This window comes from Drosophila guanche, unplaced genomic scaffold (genome assembly GCF_900245975.1).
Source record: "Drosophila guanche unplaced genomic scaffold, DGUA_6, whole genome shotgun sequence".
Lineage (NCBI taxonomy): Eukaryota > Metazoa > Arthropoda > Insecta > Diptera > Drosophilidae > Drosophila > Drosophila guanche.
In genome coordinates this window covers 12,971,032-12,991,768 of record NW_022995743.1, presented here as the reverse complement: position 1 = coordinate 12,991,768, position 20,737 = coordinate 12,971,032, and the positions used below count along the sequence as shown (strand labels likewise).

At 46.7% G+C, this 20,737-nt stretch overlaps 2 protein-coding genes across 7 annotated transcripts in view; one reads left to right on the top strand and one right to left on the bottom strand.

Annotated features, from left to right (window-relative positions):
* Positions 1 to 557: 557 nt before the first annotated feature.
* Positions 558 to 20,737, bottom strand: part of LOC117592387 (kazrin) — a 36,767-nt gene continuing 16,587 nt past the window's right edge. For 2 of the 6 annotated variants that reach the window (XM_034286098.1, XM_034286099.1), the window contains exons 3-14: positions 12,568 to 13,106; positions 11,511 to 12,111; positions 9,116 to 9,403; positions 7,415 to 8,311; positions 7,287 to 7,347; positions 7,026 to 7,228; positions 6,458 to 6,952; positions 6,204 to 6,365; positions 5,967 to 6,111; positions 2,872 to 2,983; positions 2,216 to 2,239; positions 558 to 2,149 (exon numbers count right to left, since the gene is read on the bottom strand). In XM_034286098.1, coding sequence (XP_034141989.1) covers positions 1,673 to 2,149; positions 2,216 to 2,239; positions 2,872 to 2,983; positions 5,967 to 6,111; positions 6,204 to 6,365; positions 6,458 to 6,952; positions 7,026 to 7,228; positions 7,287 to 7,347; positions 7,415 to 8,311; positions 9,116 to 9,403; positions 11,511 to 12,111; positions 12,568 to 12,681 — 3,579 coding nt within the window. In that variant the 5' untranslated portion in view covers positions 12,682 to 13,106 and the 3' untranslated portion in view covers positions 558 to 1,672. Of the gene's footprint in view, positions 2,150 to 2,215; positions 2,240 to 2,558; positions 2,787 to 2,871; positions 2,984 to 4,022; positions 5,025 to 5,966; positions 6,112 to 6,203; positions 6,366 to 6,457; positions 6,953 to 7,025; positions 7,229 to 7,286; positions 7,348 to 7,414; positions 8,312 to 9,115; positions 9,404 to 11,510; positions 12,112 to 12,567; positions 13,107 to 20,737 lie in introns of those variants that run through there. The other 4 variants (XR_004574521.1, XM_034286100.1, XM_034286101.1 and 1 more) reach the window with 4 other exon arrangements.
* Positions 14,581 to 15,339, top strand: LOC117592390. Its single transcript, XM_034286106.1, has one exon. The coding sequence runs from the start codon at positions 14,622 to 14,624 to the stop codon at positions 15,102 to 15,104; it is 483 nt and encodes a 160-aa protein (XP_034141997.1). The 5' UTR covers positions 14,581 to 14,621; the 3' UTR covers positions 15,105 to 15,339.

Below are 20,737 nucleotides of genomic sequence, written 5' to 3'. Positions count from 1 at the left end.
GGATTTACAACTCAATTTGGATAGATATCTCGCTTGATCTGCGCACATAAACAACAGCCAAAGGTAAACGATGTTGACGGCAGTTCCCTTCATTAGCATTCGCCGGGTCGCCGGCCAGTCGACCGCCATACCATAAAACGCCTCGACAACAGCCGAACAGTCAGCAGTTTGCAACCAAGAGTGGCGGATAGAGCATATAGCGAAGATGAAGTGGTTTAGTTTGTTCCTTGTATTTGGTGTCCTCGCTTTGATTGGGAGCCTGGGCACCCTGACAGCCGCGGAGCCAGTTCCAGCTCCAGAGCCCAAGGGCCGTCCGCATACCACACGACGCCCGCGCAACGACAACGACAACGACAGCGATCGACGCTAGCAATCCGAGCGGGAGGAGTCTACACGGAGGTGCAGCGAGCCACAGAAGATACAGAAGGCACATCTACTTTTGGTGAAGGTTAAATGTTTTGGAGTTGAGCAAATGCAATTCGTTGAGGTTCTGCTCGTGTAGCGGGCCGAACTTCCCCCCCTACACACAATAAAGAAATGCAAATCAAAGACGGATCTATTTACAACAGAGTTTTGATCATTATTCGATAGTTTCTTTTGTTTGCCGTAGTACACTAGAGTTAAATTGGTCTGCTTAATACATAATACCGCTCTCATTCTGGGATATTTCGATATATGATGATAGTTCGGGGGGGCTGTAGCAGGCTGACGTTACTTTTTATGCTCTTTGGTGGTGTAAGGGGTATTGGGGATAGGGAATTGGAGTGGGCTCGCATTGTATTTGATTTAGTTTCTCTACTTGACTTGTATGTGATCAAAGGATACTTAGGTGTATGCCTCGGAATCATTTACAAATTGCAGCTGTCTGCAGTTCATCAAACTGAATTCAATAGCATCCATTCATGTCCATTTGGGTTTCCACTTTCATTGGCTTAGCTACGATAGGTTCGGTTACAAAATAATTTCAATTTATCTAAATTGTAATTACATCCATCGCATGCATCAGAGTCTGCTCCTGTGGCTGCTCAATCCCAGACGCCAGAGCACTGCGTGCGCTCTCTGTTAGAGCTGGGGCAGTGCTCCAGCGCAGGATTACATTTGTAAATCCATTTAAAGCTAGCTTTACATTACAGTTACAGTTACCATTAGATTAGAGTAACACACGATTAATTAAACTATTCGAGTTTATTCTGTGTTTAGGTTTAGTGGGGTGTGTGTGTTGGCGTCGATTCGCTTTCGAGAGGGATTTAACTTAGCCTATATTATCTCTAGTAAGTATTATATATGCACCAACATACATGCTTATATGGAATCCTGTTTAGCATATACTTATGTACTCGCAGTTCGTAGTTCTAGCTGATTTGATCAAATGCTTACTCGTTTATTTGTATCTTGACATAGGTAGAGATAGTTACAAATGTATGTATCTGTACTTGCTGATTCTTGTTTGCTTGCATCTTGAAGGTGGGTCCGACACTTGACTTGAGTACACTTGAACTCGCGTTTTTGGTTTTGCCTTGGAATCTAAGCTCGAATCCAGAAAGGAACGGAAAAGGGACACTAACTGACTATAAACAGGTAAGAGGCGACACTCGTCACATGACTATTAAGGGAATACAGCTGAGTATCTTCGGTTGTGGTTGTCTAGCTAGCTCCGATTCGCCTCCCACTCTCATTCGGGAGACTCCGAGGAGCCCGATATTCCCCCCAGACTGCACGCCCCCACGCTGCCCGCACTCGTCGATGCTCCAATGTCGCTGATGCTTTTCACGCGTCGTCGACTCTGCTCGTAGAGCAGCTGGGCATCCACTCCGCTCCCATCCAACAGGCTGCCAATGGGCGGGGCGCTCACGCGGTGCCCCGGCGGCGGACCATGACTGTAGTTGTTGCTGCTGCCACCAGCCATGGGAATCGGCGGTGGAGCAGTAGTCGGAGGCGGCAGAAAGTGATGATAGTGTTGCTGCTGGTGCTGCTGTTGCTGCTGTTGCTGGTGCTGCTGATGATGCAGCGAACCTATGGTAGCGTATATTCCTCCGCCACCCTCGCTGCTGCTGTACGAAGGCGTTGGGGAGGTGGAGTTGCCGAAGGAGCTGCGATCGCCGGCACGATGGGGTTTAGCATTGAACCGAAAGGCTTTGGAAAGAGAGCTCTGCAAGAGAAATAGTCCAAAGATTAGTAAGTAGTAGTAAGGGAAATGTGTACGATCTGAACCCACCTGAGATCCTTTCCATGCCGAAATCTATGGGCAGGCAGAAACGAAAGAGAGACAAATGTAAATTTGGATTAATAAAGTACTGCGTAGGAATATAAACTGTTTCCTTCTGGATATTTTAAAGGATTGGAGAGAGAAAACAAATTAAACTATCGTTTGGAAATGTCGTGAAACTTTTGTTGTGGCTGTATGTCTAAATTTGGAATTCTTTTGTTCGAATATTCGCTGAAAGTGTGTCTGATATTGCGAGTATTGAAGTGTGTTAATTAGCTGTTGATTGTTTTTGATGATTAGCTGAATTATTTGAAACAAACATGCTTATATCAAAGTACTACAAAGTACATACTTATCTGCCGTCGGTTGTTATTAGCTGCGACTACGTACACATACATAAACTGCATACATACATACTTAGATATGTAAGAAAACAATCATTGATATGGAGTATAACGTATAACGTATTGTGGTGTGAAAGATCTTAGTGGCACCTCTAGTGGGCAGAATATTCGATTATATATGGAGGAGACAAGTAGTTAGACACTGAGAGACAACAAAAGCTTCACGTCAAGTCAGGCTTAAATACAGGAGGATATATGTATATCAATATCGATTATGGCTTATAGAGCCAGCTTATAGATGGACTTATGTGGTGGACTTACCCTGAGGCTACCGCTCGAGCGGCGGTCTGTTGTGGCATAGTGCTGCAGTCCGCCGGGTCCAGTCAGGGGCACTACGCCGCAACCTGAACGGATGCCTTGACCCAGAGTCGCTCTACACAACAAACATGGCAATGTCGATATCCGATTTTTTGCATAGGTTCGAATAGTGTGTGTGGTGTGTGTGTGTGTGTGTGGGTGTGTGGATGTTGATTGGATTTGTGCAAAAGTTTTTGTTATAGGTAGGCAGGCGGCACAATGGAGATAGTACACAGACACAGCAGAGAACGGAACGTAGGAGAGTACGAGCAGGCGGGCAGGCGGGCACAAATACAGAGATACACAGATATAGTGATACAGAGGCAGGCGGGCAGGCAGGCAGGCAGGCACACACACACACACACACACACACACACACACACACATATGCACATAAAGAAAAAGAGAGAGAGAGAGAGAGGTGGTTGTTGTCGTGTTATTGTGGTAATAATTGTGTTATACAATCAAGCATAGCCAGAGACAGACATCAACAACAACAAGCCGTTGATTCGATTAGAGTTTGAATTTGGAAGTAGGAAAAGCAGGAGATGGATAAAAGTATAGAAAAGATGAAAAAAGAAACGGGGCAGAGACAAGAATCGGTTAATCAATTTATCTTATTGAAAGATACATATTTTTAGCAACTTTCTGTTTTCATTTCGCAGTTAAATTTTGTCACAGTTAACTACTCATAGCGAAAAAACCTACAGGAAGCAAGGAGAAAGATTTATGTATGTATCTATCTATGTATGTGTATGTTGAGAGGAAAGACAGCCCCAGAAAAGAAAGTCGAAATGGCAAGAAAAACAGAAATCAAGAGACACCAACCAGCAGCCAGTTACATATTAAGTTAAGTGGGTTGATGTTTTTGGTATGTCTTTTGAAAGCCTTTTGGCTGCAATCCAATCACACTTTGAGTGGAGTACGAGTAGGTATTGTATTGTAGTAAGATGACAACGATTACACTAGTTCAAGCTACATAAAACATTGATAACACATACGTTGTGTACATACATAAGTTTGATTTTCAGTTTGCTGTTGAGTACGCGTACGTGTATGTCTGTGTCTGTGTGTTTCTGTGTGTTAGAGCTACTTAGTAGGCAACTTTTACTTACAATTGACATTGTAGTTCAAAATAGCGCAACCAAATTAAAGACTTTAAGATCAAATTCACCTATTTGCGACTCGCACTGCAGCCAACCCATCCACATCCACATCCACATCTTTGCTTCAGAGTTCCTTCTTGTAGGATTGGGAGACGGCGACCGCAGTGCAAAATCGCTAGAAAACGCACCAAGGTATGCAACACACCAACCAAACAAATTGACTACTACAGCTTTAACCACGAAATGTTGTATGTGTATGTGTCTATGCATTTGTATGTATGTGTGTGTGTGTGATATGCATGTGGTTGTTTTGGTCTCGAGGGGTTCGTTCAATTCTGCATTGTGCGTTGACCAACATTTTCGATGCTGTATCACAGTGGACAACTCAACTAACTCTTTCCCGGCTAGTGGCGAAGGTAGATCGTTGAAGATTTCCTCCATCCCATTCCTTTCTACTTTTGTTATTTTTTAAGCTAACTCTGAAGCAAAGCATTAACCCTATATATGTGTGTGTACTACTACATACTTTTATCGTTGACATTAAATGCTTGAGTTGACTGTTGGCAAAAAATCCTTAAGCTTCTACTATCAATATCGAATGTGCAAAGCGTGGGGGGGTCTGGGTTGCTCTCTGCGTTGCGTTGCTTGTTGGATGCCTTAAGCACACTCACTTACTAAACTATGAGTACGAATGTGAATACAAATGCGGATACTACACATACTAAGACTAATCGGAGTGTGAATATCTTTGCTCTGTGTCTCAACTATCAACTATACGTAATGACGATACGATTAGCGCTGTGCTCCAATTATTGTTCTCTCCCTATGGCTATTATCATTATAACCATCATCATCAGCTTGGCTAAACAGTTCTATTTTGAATCCCATTTGATTTTCCATTTTCTTTTAATAATTTTTTGTTGTTTCGCGTGGGTTTAATGGCCCTGCAATTTGGCCAATTGACGGGAGCTTTCCATTTGAAACTCTTCCATTTGACAGTAAATTAAGTATCTGCATTGCGGATATAAGAAATTCATATACATACACACAGTATGCAGTATGTATGTATATTGAACGACATATTGATTGGAAAAGAAAAGAGAGAGAAACATGGCCACAGAAAGGCCGCCATTAGTGCGATTCGCAAGTACTGGGACATTTATTTGTTAAAGATTGTCTAAGACACGTTACGTTTACGTTTACGTTTACGTTTACGTTAACATGATCAACAAAGAAACAAAGTACAATATTTTTCAGATACGATAGACTATGACATACTTATGCACGAGCGAGTAGACAGATAGATATGACAGAGATATGACATCGCATGAGTTTAGAATGTGGAATGGTGGAAGACATCGGGCTCTCTAGTAGCCAGAGAATATCGCATTTCTGCAGCGCTCAAGTTGGCAAGATGGCAAATGACGCGAGAAGATGTGGGGGAAAAAAAATAGACGGATATGATATGCACCTAAGAAGCAGCTATAAACAGATTAGCAAAGCACTTAACGAAATAGCCAGATAATCAAAACATGAGTGATAATGTGAATGATGATGCTCCCCCAATGACTGATGATGATGATGATCTGATAATAAAAGTGCACAAATGATTTGATTAACAAAACCACAAACTCACAGAACAAAATAAATCACAACAGAAACTTGAACATTAACTGGAAGGTTATGTAATCTCTCTTGAAGCAGAGATGGGGGTTGGGTTGGGTTTCGGTTGGATGGGGTTGGAAATACAAAACGGCACAAAACAAAAACTCAATCAAAGCTGAGAATACACTAATCAAATTGCTGTATTACGCTACTACTTATGGATCACTTTCACATGTCAAAACCGAAGGATTACACAAAGGACACACACACACGCACACACACACACACAGACACAGACACACACACACACATTTGAAATGATTGAATGACGGGCGAGCCCGAACTCACCTTGCTGGCAAAATGAGGGCATCGAATTCCGTGTTCAGATGTCGTCGTATTATGTTCTTGGATGGGGGAATACCCAGAGCCGTGGCCATAGTATCGCCCGAAAAGGATGGCTCCAGCACGACAAGTCCGCCATGAACACCGCTGTCTGCGAGGAGGAGGAATGGTGGCAAGGAGCAGGAGAAAAACCCATAATTGGTTTAATGAATGGCATAATCGAGAGGCAATCAATGCACTCACCCTTTAGGTTGTCAGCGTACTCGCCTAGGTCGATGGATCGGACCCAGCGTATGAAGCGCTGATTTGTCCAAACAATGGGGTCCGTGTCCACCGTCTCGGATTGCACTCGCCTCATGGCCAATGTCTGCCTGTCGTACTTCACGATGCGCAACACGTGAATGCCTGACAAACAAACGGAAAGTGGGAGGGAAAACAGATGAAAACTGTCCTTAATGGTTCGTTCACCTTTTGTCGGTGTGTCATGTGTCACCTACCATGCACAATGCTGGCCTGATGGAACTTTCGGGTCACACCCAGAAACTTCTCCAGCTCCTTCTTGGACAGTGTGTCCAGCATGCGTGCATCGACGAGGGACTGCAGAAAAGGCTCCGCGTACTGCGGCAGTCCAATATCCGGCAGCCACTCGGAGGCCACCCAGGTGTGGCCCAATTGGGTGATGAGTGGATAGCGCACCAGTTCCGGTCGCCGCTGCTCCTCGATGGCCAGGCGCAGCTTCTTGCGGTGCATGGGATGGGCCAGGCCGAGTCCAGCCTCCAGCTCGATGTCATTCAGTTCCAGCAGAACCTTCCCACTCTTCACGTTCTCCGCACAGCGTCCACTATACTGGGGCATGCCCAGGGCCACCTCCAGCCAGGCCAGCACCTGGGTGGCCCGCCAGCGCTCCATCGGCAGCTGGGAGGCCTCGCGCAGCAGGCGAATCTTGTCGGCGTAGCCCTCCTCCGAAAGCGGATTCCACGAATAGTCGGTGTCTGAGGGAGAGTATTTTTTAGAATATCTTCCATGGAATCTGACCCCCTAAAGGGGACTCCTCGTCCGACTCACATTCGGTCACTCCATCGGCAGACAGGGCCTTGCTCTTGTTGCGGGACCGAGCAAACACACGCGATATGCTGCCCCAGGTACCCCCACGGCCATTGCGTGCTCCCAATGGCCCGCTCTTTGTGGCACAGGCAAACTTTCGGGTTATGGCGCCAGCACCGCCTGGTCCATCGGGGTCCACGGGTGAGCCCAGCTGCTCAACGGATCTGTTTTGGTTGAATAAATTACGAGATTAGCTTTTCGAAAGAAGAAAGAACAAAGTACCTTGAGTAGGCAGCCGAGTTCAGGGGCGACAGTGTGGGGCTTCGTTCTTTGGGTGTTCCAACTGGAAAAGGGAGAGAAAAGTAAACTCCAACTCCTCGGAGATAAGATATTATCAGTCGATCACTCACATTGATACATGTTCTGGCTGGAGACGAGGGAAATGCTGTCGGGATCCACGGTGATGCACGGTCCATTGTCGCAGGTGCCGTCGCTGAAGTTCAGCTCCCCGCCGGTGCTCTCCCGGTCGCTGCTGTTGCGCAGCCCGGAGTCATTGGAGCACGAGTTGCGATCGCCGGCTGTGGCTCCGGATCCGCCGCTCAGGCTGCCACTGAATGCCGACAGCGAGTTGCCACGCCCACTATCGTCGGTTGTGCCGCGCAGTCCGCCCAGGACTCCGCCCATGCCCGAGCCGGCTGCCATCTGACTGAGCATTCCGGAGGCCGCAGAGGGCGGTGTCAGGGGGGCAAACGAGTGCAGACTCTCCTGGTCGGAGAGACAGCCGGTGAGCTGGCGGCGTGCCTCCTGCAGCTGCTCCTGGAGTCGCTGCAGCTGCAAGTCACGAGCCGAGAGCTGCTGGGCCAGGGCCAGTGAGCGCTCGGCCTCATCCCGGGCCTGCTTCAGCAGCTGGAAGCGCTCCCGATCCCGATCGCCCGAGAGCTTGGCATTCGTGGTCTCCGACTCTCGCACTCGCTCCTGAAAATTGCGAATAAAGTCGCGCAACTCCTGCTCCTTCTCCTGCAGCGAGGCGCACAGCTGTTTCACCTGTCCCAGCAGATCGGATTTGTCGGTTCGCAGCTTCTTTCTCTCCAGCCGCATGGTCAGCAGCTGATTCTTGACCGTACGCAGCTCCGACTCCAGTCGTTCGATGCGATCCTGCGCAGCTGTTCCGTTGTTGCCCTGCGACTCTGCCTCTGTGGGATCCACGCCCCCGACGGCGCCGTCCGTGGAGAGCTCCAGAAGTCGACGCAGGCGAAGCAGCTCCGCATTGAGACGATCGTTCTCCTCTCGCAGCTTCATGCCCGATTCTGTAAACATTGAGTAAATATTTAACAAACGTCCTGGCTGCGATTTGGCTTTCTACAGCTACCAAAAGCTGCGGACAAGCGGTGCTCAGTATATGGGATGCACGCCGTTCGATAAGTTTCAGCTAGTTCATAATAATTCAAGGCTCATGTGGCTGGCTGGCATAAAGGTTTCAAGTATCCAGATGGGGAAAGCATAGCTCAAATAAATGGTTTCTGCCATCCCTGCGCCTCGATTTTCTACTCATGGCACTACGCTTTTGACTAGCTAAAGCCAACCCACAACCAGTTACGTTCCCCAGCCCCCGCTTATCATATGCCTGTCTTCTTGACTAAGCAACGCAGAAGGAAACCAAAGAACATAAACTGGGAACTACCCAAATCCTCTACACAGCTACTGGCAAACACAAAAGAGCAGAACAGAAGCATTGCATTGAACGAAAGTTTTTGCGAACAAACTAAAATCCATGTAATTATAACTTAAGCAGGCCAAGGCAACGAATCGACAGGCTGTTGAATGGGGATCAAGTGCAACTACTTTTCCCCACAGGGAATGGACGGTGCAAGTGCAGGTGTAGGAGCTGGTGCACGTGCAGTTGGGGGGGGGGGGAGCAGTAAGAGGATTGAATGAATTTGGGCATGCGGGCTAATTGTGATGATGATGATGATGAAGCTGCTGCTGCTGCTTCAGTTCAAAAAGAATAACAGAACGCAAATTGGGATGAAAGTGAAAAGAACAAAACAAAAGAGAGAGCAGAGAGCTGAGAGCAGAGCAGAGCAAATCGGAAAATTGTCTGTTCAACTTACCTGAAGCCGGACCAGAGTCTGAGCTTGAACCCGAACCCGAACACGGACCACCTCGGAGTCGGAACTTTGTCTCTTCGTTGCGATTACCATCGCAGGAGGACTCGAGCCTGAGCAGGGCCGCCGAGGCAGCGGATGTCGGAGAGTGCGGTGGCCCCAGAGCCAGGAAGGCCGATAATGATGGATTCATATTCGTCGATGATGCGGCTGGAGCTGCTCTTGCGGTTGCCATTGACTCCGGTTCCATTAATTTCACAATTGGGCAAACATCATTGGCATTCCGCTTGTCGACTGTATATTGCATATTGTAGATATATAGATGGAGATATTTCGATGGGTGGGATGATTCGATTGGTAAGGATGGTGGGGTGGGGGCTGCAGGTGGACCCATTTCGTACAGTCCAAACAAAGCAAATCAACAAACAACAAAGAACATACAACAACAAGAACAACAATACGAAGAACAAGAACAATGGCAAGAAAGGATACTGATGACGACTAGGATGAGATACGATACTAATGATGACAGGAGGCACTCGGATTCGAATTGTGGTTAGGCGGAGCGGGGAGCACGGGTGGGTGGGTGTAGGGTGTTTGGGAACGTGCACGAAATTAGATTGCAACACACAATGGGAGAGAGATCCAAAATGCCAAACTGGACAAATAGTCGCACAGTGAAGTGGTAAATAAACAACAATTAGAACTGCTGTACGGGTGGGTAAAACATATAAATATCGATTTATTTCGGAACATTTATCTAGATGCAAACGAACGGGCAAACTGAGTAATTTCAATTATAATGAATTCATAAGAATACATTTACGGGATGAACAATCTGATTACCTATTCCCACAACACTCACTCTCCCCACAAAACTCATATTTGTGCATAACTGACGATGGGTCTAAATTGATTGCACTTAATACTCACTACTAAAACCCTGACTGCTGACCTGCTCCCCCCATAGGCACAACATTCACAAGCACAAACATGTCAACAAATTGATGAAAATGGTTTTTTTTTTCCACCAGTTTTGGGAGCGGGTGGGGCATTTTTTTCCTTGTGGATTTATCGTTTGTCTAAAGACTTGAATGGAAATTTAATTAGCTCTTAATGCTCGGCATGAAATCACAATCGCAATTAAATCGCAAAGTACGAGTACATATTTCATAATCAAATTGTATTGTTTGGCTTGCGAAATAAACAGATTTAAATCATTTTCTCATTGAATGGACTGTGAAAGCAGTTTCCCCGCTTCATTTCTCTGCTCAATTTCGAATATTTAAGTTTTCAACTTTGCCGTCCACTCTGGGACGGAGGTGGACCCTCTCAAACTTGTATACCTACTGAGTGGGGTAAGCCTGACTATGCGCTTCGGTGGCTTCTCAACTCCAGCACTCAAAGATAGTTCGAGAGCCAGAGGGAGAGTGAGAGTGAGGGCCATTACCATCCATTTGTCCGATTTTTAAAGTGTACATCACTTTGCCATTCTAATCTAATCCGATGCGTTGGGCTGCCCCCAGTGCCAATCTCAGTCCGACACGCAGCAGCAACAACAACAAAGGAGAAAAACTACACTACACTACACACCCACATTCTGCGCATCCCAGAGAACCGCCGAACTATCTATCTATCCCTAACCCTGTTCTTGGCCATCTTCCATCCTTCGTTGATGTTGTGTCTGTGGTTTACCCAATATCTGTCGTTGTTGTTTCTGTGGTCTGTGTTATGTCTTCCCCACTGACGCCCGACTGTGATGCTGTGCGGCTTTTATCATCTACTTGCCCCTTGCAACTTGCAGGTTGCATCGTGCCCCGGACAGCATTAAATTTCTGTGCGGTCAGAGTGTTTGCTTCTTGGCTTCCGGAGCAGACAAGCTGCTCGCATGCTACTTTGTTACAACTTTATTAAAAACCCAAACATTTTGTCAATGTGCTCATCCTCAAGGCAAGGATTTGTTGCATTTTACAAATTAACTAGAAAATGTAAACACGTTTAAGGGACTGTTTCTGCAAATTTAAAGCATGGTTTATAAATGGATTTATGAGTTTATTGCGTCACTAAATCTTTAAATATTTACTGGTTGCTATCAGGATTTAAAACAAATTATTATTGGTTAAATGAAATCTTTAGTTTGAAAGTATTCAATCTGCGGACATTGATTTAATTTCACTTTTGCTGATTTAACCATTCCCTTCCTTTGGCTCTTCAGCCCGCAGCAATCTGCTGATTGCTCCCCCGTTGCTGCCCCTTCACCTTTGCCCATTACAAATGCATTTGCACGCATCTTCCCGTTCCCATTCCCTTATTGGCTTTGCCTTCCACCACTCAGACTCACTCACACACACCCACACCCGCATACGAATACACACGCACACACGCACACACTCACACTTACCAGCATTAAGGGCACTGCCGCCAGAGGAGCTGTTGGCGGTGGACGTGGACGTGGACGTGGAGGAGACTCCAACTCCCTGTGCCAGGTGACCAGCGGCAATTAAATTTGAGTTATTCGCATGGATCATGGCTGGGCCGGGTATAGAGTTGGCGTTGGCTGTGCCCCCAATGCCATTCGGCAATTGTGGCTGTGGCAGACCGACGACCTCGCTCTTCCCAGGATATGACGGTGGTCGATGCTGCTGCTGCTGCTGCTGCTGCTGCTGCTGCTGGTTGTCGATGGTCATGGGTGGAGTAAGTGTCTGATTGCTGCCATTAGAGCTGGCCGGCGAGGAGCTGGTGTCGTTGCTGGGCGTAAGGTCTCGCTTGGTGGTGAGCACCAGGGGCGAAGGCTTGGCAGGTGCTCCTCCCACAGCTCCAGTTGCTGCTCCTGCTCCTGCTCCTGTTCCTGTTCCTGCTGCTGTTGCTACGGATGCTGCTGCTGCCGAGGTGGAGGCCGTTCCAGAGTTATCCAGAGAAAGCAGCGGCCGTATGGGCTTATTGTTGTTAACGGAGCCGGACTTCTCCTTGATCAGGCTCGAGTCCAGCGATTTGACAATTTTCTGCAAAGTAAATTGAAGATATTTCATGACATCCACTTTAGATTCAATGATTCTGATGGCCACAGGTAAATAAGAGCAGATAAGAGAGAAATAGAGCAAAAGCAGAGAGAGAGAGAGAGAGAGAGAGATAGCGACAGACAGCGAGAGCCCATAAGTTGTCAATTAGTCAATGAGGGAGAGATGCAAATGCAGATGTGGGGGGAATTTGTTCTACAAGTGGAAGATGAAATAGTGTGCCAAGAAGGGGGGAGGAGAAAGCTGCGGCATGCAATTGGAGAGGACTGGCTCCCCTCGGCCGTGGCCCCCAACCCAACCAGGGTCCGCTCCAACAAGCAATGAGTGAGTCCAATTAGGTAAAATATCCAGTGAGCTTGAGGTTTTTGGGGGGTAATTTCGGAGGTGGCGAGGAGGGTTGGTTGGGTGGCGATGGATTGCGGGGTTGCTGGTGGTACTTACGGATTCGCTGAGCTTGTGCAGTGAGGCATTTATGCGATCCGGATTGCGCGGCGGTGGCTCTGGTGGCTCTGATGCGGCCATCGTGGGTCCGGCAGCAAGACCGTTTATTTGCATGCTTCAGAAACACGGAAAAACCTACACACACACACACGCCACACACGCCACACACACCACACAAACACACAGGCGCAGGCACAGCACTACATTAAACACGCACTCACACCAGCACAAAAGTATCTCGTGTCTCCGTGTGGGTGGGAGGGCGGCTCTGTGTGCTCTCTGTGTGTGTGCGTGTGCTATTTTCTTATTGCTGGGCTAGAAAACAACTTTCAACTGCCACAAATCTGCTCTAATCGAGGCTCAAACATTCTGACTTAGCGCTAGGCAGGACGGACACAGGACACACAACACAGGGGCACCAGGAAAATACGTACTCGAAGACTCTGCTAAGAGTACTCTCTAAGACTCTGCTGGTTCACGTTTCTATGCGAGTTCTCTATCAATAACGAGCATGAGGGCCTCTGTTGTCAGCTCTTGACCTGCAAATAAATACAAATGGGAATTTGTTACTTGCCGTTTATTCTGCGGTTATTTTTTGTAAACGATAAATCCACTTTTATTCCGGAGTGTATAATGTTTATAGGAAGTTTGCAACCGCCTAACCAACCATTGAAGGTACTCTGTAAAGAGGAATGCCCTACAATTTGAGAGACATTTATGCATCCATCACATAGATTACAAATTACATAAAATCCGAATGGAGGGTACTTTATAGCCCGTCATATGGATGGATATTCAATTTTTTGTCGCTTGCTTCTCTTTTGTCCTCTGGGAGACGGAACTAATTTGGGTTCAGAGTGGACAGCTCCACGTGTGTCCACCATTGATGGCCATAAAAACCAAAAGCTTTGCAGTCAGTCCGGTCCCCGAGCGAGCTTAGTGGTTGGTATGTAGGCCAGTGCCAGTGCTGGCCATAAACTTCCATTTGGGCTATTTTTTCCTTTTCTGTCAGCATTGCATGTCAACACCCAGTTCTCCACTGCACTGCGGCCTCAGTAAAAGTTGAGTCGCCCATTCAACCTTTTGGGTGACAGCGAAGAACACTGGGGTGGAGGTGGAGGTGCAGACTGCCAGAGCACAAAGAGTGAAATGGCTGGGAGCATTCAAAACTTGACTCGGTGGAGAATCATAAAAGAAACGGAATGCAAAATGGAAGTAGTTATCCAGTAGCAGTCTTGTACCGTGACCCGCACATGGAGACACAGCTGCTAATATGTAACTATCACTAATAAGCCGTGCTCCCCGGCACCTTCCGAAAATATCTGGTGGCTCAATTGGCAACGCAACCAGCTCTTAAAAGCTCAATGGCCACTGCCCTTCTTTGACATTCCATCCACTCTAAAATTCCAATTTTAATCCGCTTTAAGGCGCAGACCATCGGCAAAGAGATGGTCAGCAAAATATGTTGTGGTCATGTTTGGGTTTCCTGTTTTTTGCTCTTCCACTTTATCCCCAGAAATGCATGCTCTAAATGGGCTACTAACGGGTGAGCCTGGACTGCCTCACACACACGATATGTCAGACCTAAGCCGCCAAGGGCTGCAGACTCCACCTGAGCCAGCACATGCACCTTGACTGAGAACCCACAAACATTTATATGAGCGTAGGATATACATAGGAATATATATGGGGGTATGCTTGGGGGCAGGGAAGTAGCACTAATGTGGTGTGCGGCACACAAGCAGAAACTTTAATCATAATAATAACAAGTAACTTTTGTGTTATATCCGAGCCACACAGACGCACGGACACAGAGACACACGGACACAGATGAAGTTCTCTGAAGTTGCGGGTTGGGGCTTGGGTCTGGTCTGCCTTGTGGCTTGCTTAATAGGAATATTTATGGTGCGCATAGAAAGCATACTCGTAGTTGTGTATAAGCTTTAGACAGATTCAAAAATGCTTCAGATTAGTACATGTTTACATGGCAAAATCTGTCAGACTTGACGAGCTTTTAAAATGATTTGAACAGTGAAGAAATTCGATGTAAAATTATGAGTATGTATCAGTATTTTGGTAAGCCATATGCGGGGGAATTTAAGCGTCCCGACAACGTGGCCTTCTATGTTCATTGCAAGGATTCGGTGAGTGAGGAGCTGCCGAAGTGCCTGCACAGAAAACGCACCCAACCCACTCTCATGCAGCTGGAAATGAAGCAGCTGTTGGCAGGGGAGCGTCGCTCCTTTCTGGAGGAACAGAAGACCTATCAACTGTCGATGCATTTGGCCAAGGTGGCTCTGGTCGTCGACAGACACCATCGGCAAACTGCAAGCTCCTTGAAGTGCGCTCTGGACCGCATCAACCGAGACATGAACGAGCATTTGCGGAGGCGGAGGGAGCTCTTCGACGCCCGCCTGAAGAGACTCAGGCAGTACATCAGCACAGTGGGTGAACGCTGCGATCTGGTCAGGCATGAAAAGTTCCTCAAGAATCTGACGGAGATCTACAAAGCGAGCGGCTCAGAAGCATCCTATTAAATGGGCGGACAAACTTTCGGAATAAACTGAACTAAACAATGTTTTTGTGCACTGGCACACGCCTTCAAAGTTGTCAACTGTCCACGCAAAACTTTCCACACAGTTAAAGGCTGTCTCTGTCTTCGACAGTGTTCGACATAGTTGCAGAAAATCGCTTGTCAACTATCCAACAATTCAGAACTTGCATCTACCCTAATTTAGTCCAGCAAGGAGTTAGCCTGTAAGAGCTTAAAGATATCTAGCTTAAAAGATATCTAAATCCAAGAGATTTTAAGGCGATAACAATCGCAAATGTTTCTCTAATAGAATTTGAGCCTTTGCGAACATTTTCTCTCCATGCTCCAAGCGTATTTAGTATTCGGACATGGATTTATATCTTGTTGAATCTTGTTTTAAACTGCTCGGAAATAAAGGAGGCCACTCCCCGTTGTCCGAACTTGGACAGTAGTTTGCATTGCATTAGCAGAAACTTCTGCCTTGCCGTCGGTTGTAATTTGTGTGAGATCTTGGCAAATTAGCCTCCGCATGAGACCTGCCCTCAGTGCCTGAGTTGCCAGTTGCCAGTTGCCGGCTGCCGGTTGCCAGAGTCAAAGGCAGCTCCCGCTCATGTGCACTCGACTGCAAGTTGATGCTAGAGTGCGAGTGTGAGAGCGAGAATTGGTTTACATATGTACATATATCACAGTTCAAAGTAACGTGTTGGCCAACCAGAGTACACCTCCCTCCCCTTTGTCCATAGTTTGTATCTGTGTGTGTCAGCTGTGTTTGCCCCCCAACTCCAAGTTCAGTTGAAGCACTTGACCTGTTTCTGCTTGGTTATTCGATTTGTGGCCTGCCAGTGACGGTGCTTATGCAGTTGCATTCTTATTCAATTAAACTCTAGGGTCGGTCTTTTGTGCGTCCCTTCCTGTGGTGGTATGACTCTCTCTCTCTCTCTCTCTCTCTCTCCCTCTCTCTATCGGTGTGTGTGTGTGTAAGCCACTTACCAAAGACCTGCAAAAGTATGCTTCAAAATTGGTTTTAGTATGTGCTCCCAGGCTAGACAACGATCCAAATGGGCTTAAAGCATTTCGGCCTCATAAAGTTACTCTTATAATCTTTTAAACAATTTTCACAAATGAAACATTTCGAGAGGATAAACTCAAAGCAAGAAATATATTTTCAAAAGTATGCTTTCATAATCTAAGATTATCCATTCATAGATTAGTTGGAGGAGAAATTTATGCAGGCGTACTAATTGTAGCCCCCAAAACTACACAACACCAAGGGAGCAACTAATTCTATTTTTCGTTCGTTTCGTATCCACCAAAGTTGAACATATTCTGCTCTGTCATATTGAGATTCGCATGAGATTTTGCATGAGATTCGCATCGAAAATGTATGTAACTTAATGCGTTCTTGTGTCCTGAGTTGGGGTAGGAACAATATTTTGGCCAGACATGATTAACGAACTCTTGGTCCAAATGTCTGAAGTACGAGTGTGTATGAGGTATGTGGCAGCAGGGGGCAGTGGGAGTATAATTGACATTGACAGCGGCTGCAACAGCTTCGGGGGGAATTCAATTGCAAATTAATAAGTTAAATTAACAGATTTGCGCTGCGGGCGACCATTGAAATCCATTCGGCTGCACACGCCAAGTGAGAATTTAATGGCTCACTGACTGACTGATTGACTGATGGCCGGATGGGTTTTGGGGTCTGCCATGGCCTGGACTGGGCTCTGCCAAATGATGTTTGGATGTGGAACCATTCGATGAGCTTGAACAAATAAGTTCCACGTAGCCGACTGTGTGACTCATGAGCGGGTGACTCACTTCAGAACCAACACTTGGCTGCATTTCTGTTGACCCTTGTTTACACTTGTTTCCCGTATTACTCGTAATTTCCTGTATGACTAGATCGAGTCAACAGTATGACCCTTTCGCAGTCAGCCAGCTTTCCATGCACTCGAATGGAATACTAGCATGTGAGGAGGGGGAACTTTTCTGTTTTGGATTCCCGAATTTGAATCTACGGCGGAGCCGCGTCTATTGTTAGAATCTTTCCTTGTAGTCCCCCCTATCTACCCTCGTTAGACACCAACTGACAGCCATCAGTCATGCTGCGGCACGGAATGGATAAAGTTTTGTTGCCAAGAAACTCATTTAGTTTGCAATTAATTAGTGGCAGCATCAGGCAGAGCAGAGTTAAATTTGTGTGTGTTTCATTTAACCAAATAGAGAGGCAGCTTAAGACTTTTAAAAGCGTGTACAACACGGAACATGGGGCATACTTTCCCTTGCAGGCGAGGGCAGAGGCAGGGCAATGTTGAGAGTGGGAACACTATGCCTTTGGTATTCGCACCAGGCGCGAAATGTAAATGCTTGACCCAATTGGCAGTCGGGTCAGAGCGGCGGCAACACCAACAACAGCCACAAAATCATTTAAAATGTTACTCCCCTGCTTCGAGGGGTGGGTTTGCATTTGGGTGTGGGCTTGGGGCCTAAAAGTTCGCTTCGAGGGGTTGGCAACGACAACTTGAACACAATTTGATAACCTACATTTGGGGGCTACTGTGCTTGTTCTTGGCAACATTAAAAATTTACACACGAGAGGAGCTCCGGGCTCCGGGCTCCGGGCTCAGGGTGGTTGGCGGTTGTCGACTGTCGACTCTCGACTGTCGGTTGTCTGAAAAGTGGAACGAAGCGCTTCCTCGGTGTCCTTGAGCGTATGTTTTCATTTGGCATTAAGAGCATGTCAAGTGAGTCTGGACGGGACCAAGGAGCAAGGAGCAAAGAAGAGTCTGCCTGGCAGATGGCAGCAACGGAGAGGCAGAGACTGCGGCTGCCTACTAAGTGAGTTTTCGTTGACGCTTTTGTTTTTGTTTTTGCCTCTGGTGCAGCCACAGGAGTGGAGCCGGAAACGGATGTGTGCGTTTGGGTGTGTCGGATGCCTTCTCCGACAGTGGGTGGCAGAATGGCATGGCCCGCAAGTCTTTAAGTCTTTTGCCTTAATAGCCTCAGTTTTCCTTCAGTCTCCTGGCCACTGCTTGGCTCTTTCCACAGCCTTCACTCTTGGCTGGGTCCTTAGCCTGCACCCTTTTGCTTGTTTCACGTTCCCCCTTGCCCCCTGTCTCTTTTCTTCTGAGTTTTTGTCGTGCGATTTATTACGCGACGCACTGTTGGTGGCCCTTGCCGCGCCACATGGCGTATGCGTAACAAATAATCGTCATAAAACGCAAAAAACATCGTGCGCTGCTCTGAACCGTTTACGCCCCGCTAGGATTGGGATTTTAATTTATGTTGCCTCACATGATGCATGTTTCCTTGGTCAGAGCATGCGTTGCATACACATGTGGAGCATGCAATGTGCAGGAATTACATCGGATTTTTCAACATTTTTATCAAGCTCTTCTGGATCTTGAAGGATACCCGCACCCGTACCCTTACCTTTTGCAATTTCCGACACCATGCTTACCCCTTGCCAACAAAGCGATGTGTGACACATAAATAGGTTCCCAAGCGACCGTTTCCGGAGTGCTTGTGTCGTGTCTACTGACAGTTACATGTGTTATGGCTTGATTGCTACATCACGCTGAAATTAATCAGGATTTCTATAATCTGAATAGGTGAGTGAGGCAACGCAATCAGACGTCCACAAGCAAGCAAAAATGAGCTTAAAAATATATGTACACTCACCCTATACATCATATTATAATATTCATTCACAAATCCCACAAGTCCCACAGCACAGAAATTCCCCAACCAGCCAGCGCGCAGGCAGCAACAGCAACGGCAAAAACAAAATAGTGCGTAATTTATTTCCATACAGATTTTGTTCCCTTTATGCTATGGATGCTTCGCTGCTTTTACAACAGCAAAAGCAAAAGCAGAAGCAAAAGCAACAGCAAAGGCAACAACCAAAGCAAAAACAAGAACAGCCGCAGCATAAAAATGCCAAAAAATTTCCCTCTTTGCTAACAGCGTACGCACTCAAATATTGACCGAATTCTTGCTTGCGGTTTCTCTTTGTTCCTCCTCCCACTGTTTGATTGTTTTCACTGTTCCACCGAAGCCTTCATTGAGGTATTTTCAATAAAATGTAGTTTTATATTTAATATTCACGCTATTTACAAATTAATAATTTCTTTGTAGACACAACCCATATATGTAGATGGAAAGGTAAACCTCGTTGGGTAGATGCCTCTACTGCTTATCGCAATAACCTTTCCTTAGATGGAATCTAGCTTGCTGTAACTCTATTCTGTGTTCTGTTATCTGTGTTTTTGTTTTCATTGTGCCGCGGCCGAACGGAACTCGCTCTGGCGGTGAATTTACAACTGCCCCAGGAGTCTGCCACGGAAGGTCTGGAAACTCCTGTCGACCTCTGACCAAAAAACAAACTCCACGTGGAACTTAAAGTCAATAATTGGTTTTTTTTTTTCCTGGCTTTTTGGGTTGTTTTTTTTGCCTAATTTGTTGGATGCTCTGGTGTTTTCATTGAGTTGGCCAAAAGTTTCTGTGGTCGTGTCTGCTCTTCACTCACCACTCACCGCTCGACGCTCGCCGTCTCTTCCTGATTTTATTGACACACACGAACGCCCAAGCACAACCACCCCTTTCCACGACTGTTTGTATGTGTATGTATTTGTGTATGTGGACGCGTGTGGGTGGATGTATTTGTAACTGCTTTTCTGCACTGCTTGGCACGTCTCACTTGGCGAATATCTCTAACGGCACTGAGCAGGACGACAGACTCAGCGGCTGGTCCTTGGCATTTGGCTCGAGTACCGTTCGTTTTTGGCGGCGTGTGACGTCACACGAAGCTCCGTCTGCAGTGCAAGTGCAGTGAGAGAGCCGTAGATAGAGAGAGCGGGAGAGAGCGAGAGAAAGCTACAGCGCCTGCGCCAGAAGAAGCTTTTAGTGTGGGTTGAGGGGAAAGAGGACACACTCGCAATCGTAGCCCCGACCTAGCCTAGCCATGGACAAGTGTTTGTTTACGTTTTGTGTTAGCATCCTCTTGATGGGATCGGATCCCTTGTTGCTCGCAACATCACCCGTAGCACCCCCTGCCGAAGGTCAGAGGTTGGTTGATTCGCCAAATTGCATTCGCCTCCGCCCCCGCCCACTTGTAAGACCACTCCAATTAATCAGCAAAATAAATTGTTCTTTGGAAACTCGACGACAAAACCGCAAAACATTTCTCGACAATTTAACTTTTAGGGGCAACCATTTCCAGTAAGACTAGGTTGCCGCCACAAAGTAAAACTTCTTCCTAATGAAAAGCCTGAATTGCTGGTCCGGTCTGGTGGTTGAAGGGAACGAAAACATTGTCCGAATATTTGGGAATCGAGAATCCATTGAACTCGGACGATTACTAAACATTGCTCTAATCCCGTCATGTTAATTCGAGATGGGAGACGGGACATGTGTCTGCCAGCGGCTACAGTCCCAGTCCCAGGCCCAGTCGCAGCGCTTGTGCTGGCAACTCTGACAACTTACATTTCATTCATATTGTAATTCAATCTGCCGCCTCAACACATTCGCGTGTACAGTTTCGCATACCTATAACTATAACTGTATATGACATGACAGGTCTAGCAAAAGCAGAACAAGAGAAGACAGCAGAGGAAGAAGAGAAGACAGCACAATGAC

Bases quoted from the DNA above. Each gene is read 5' to 3' on its own strand.
- LOC117592390 (XM_034286106.1), top strand. From the start codon at position 14,622: ATGAGTATGTATCAGTATTTTGGTAAGCCATATGCGGGGGAATTTAAG.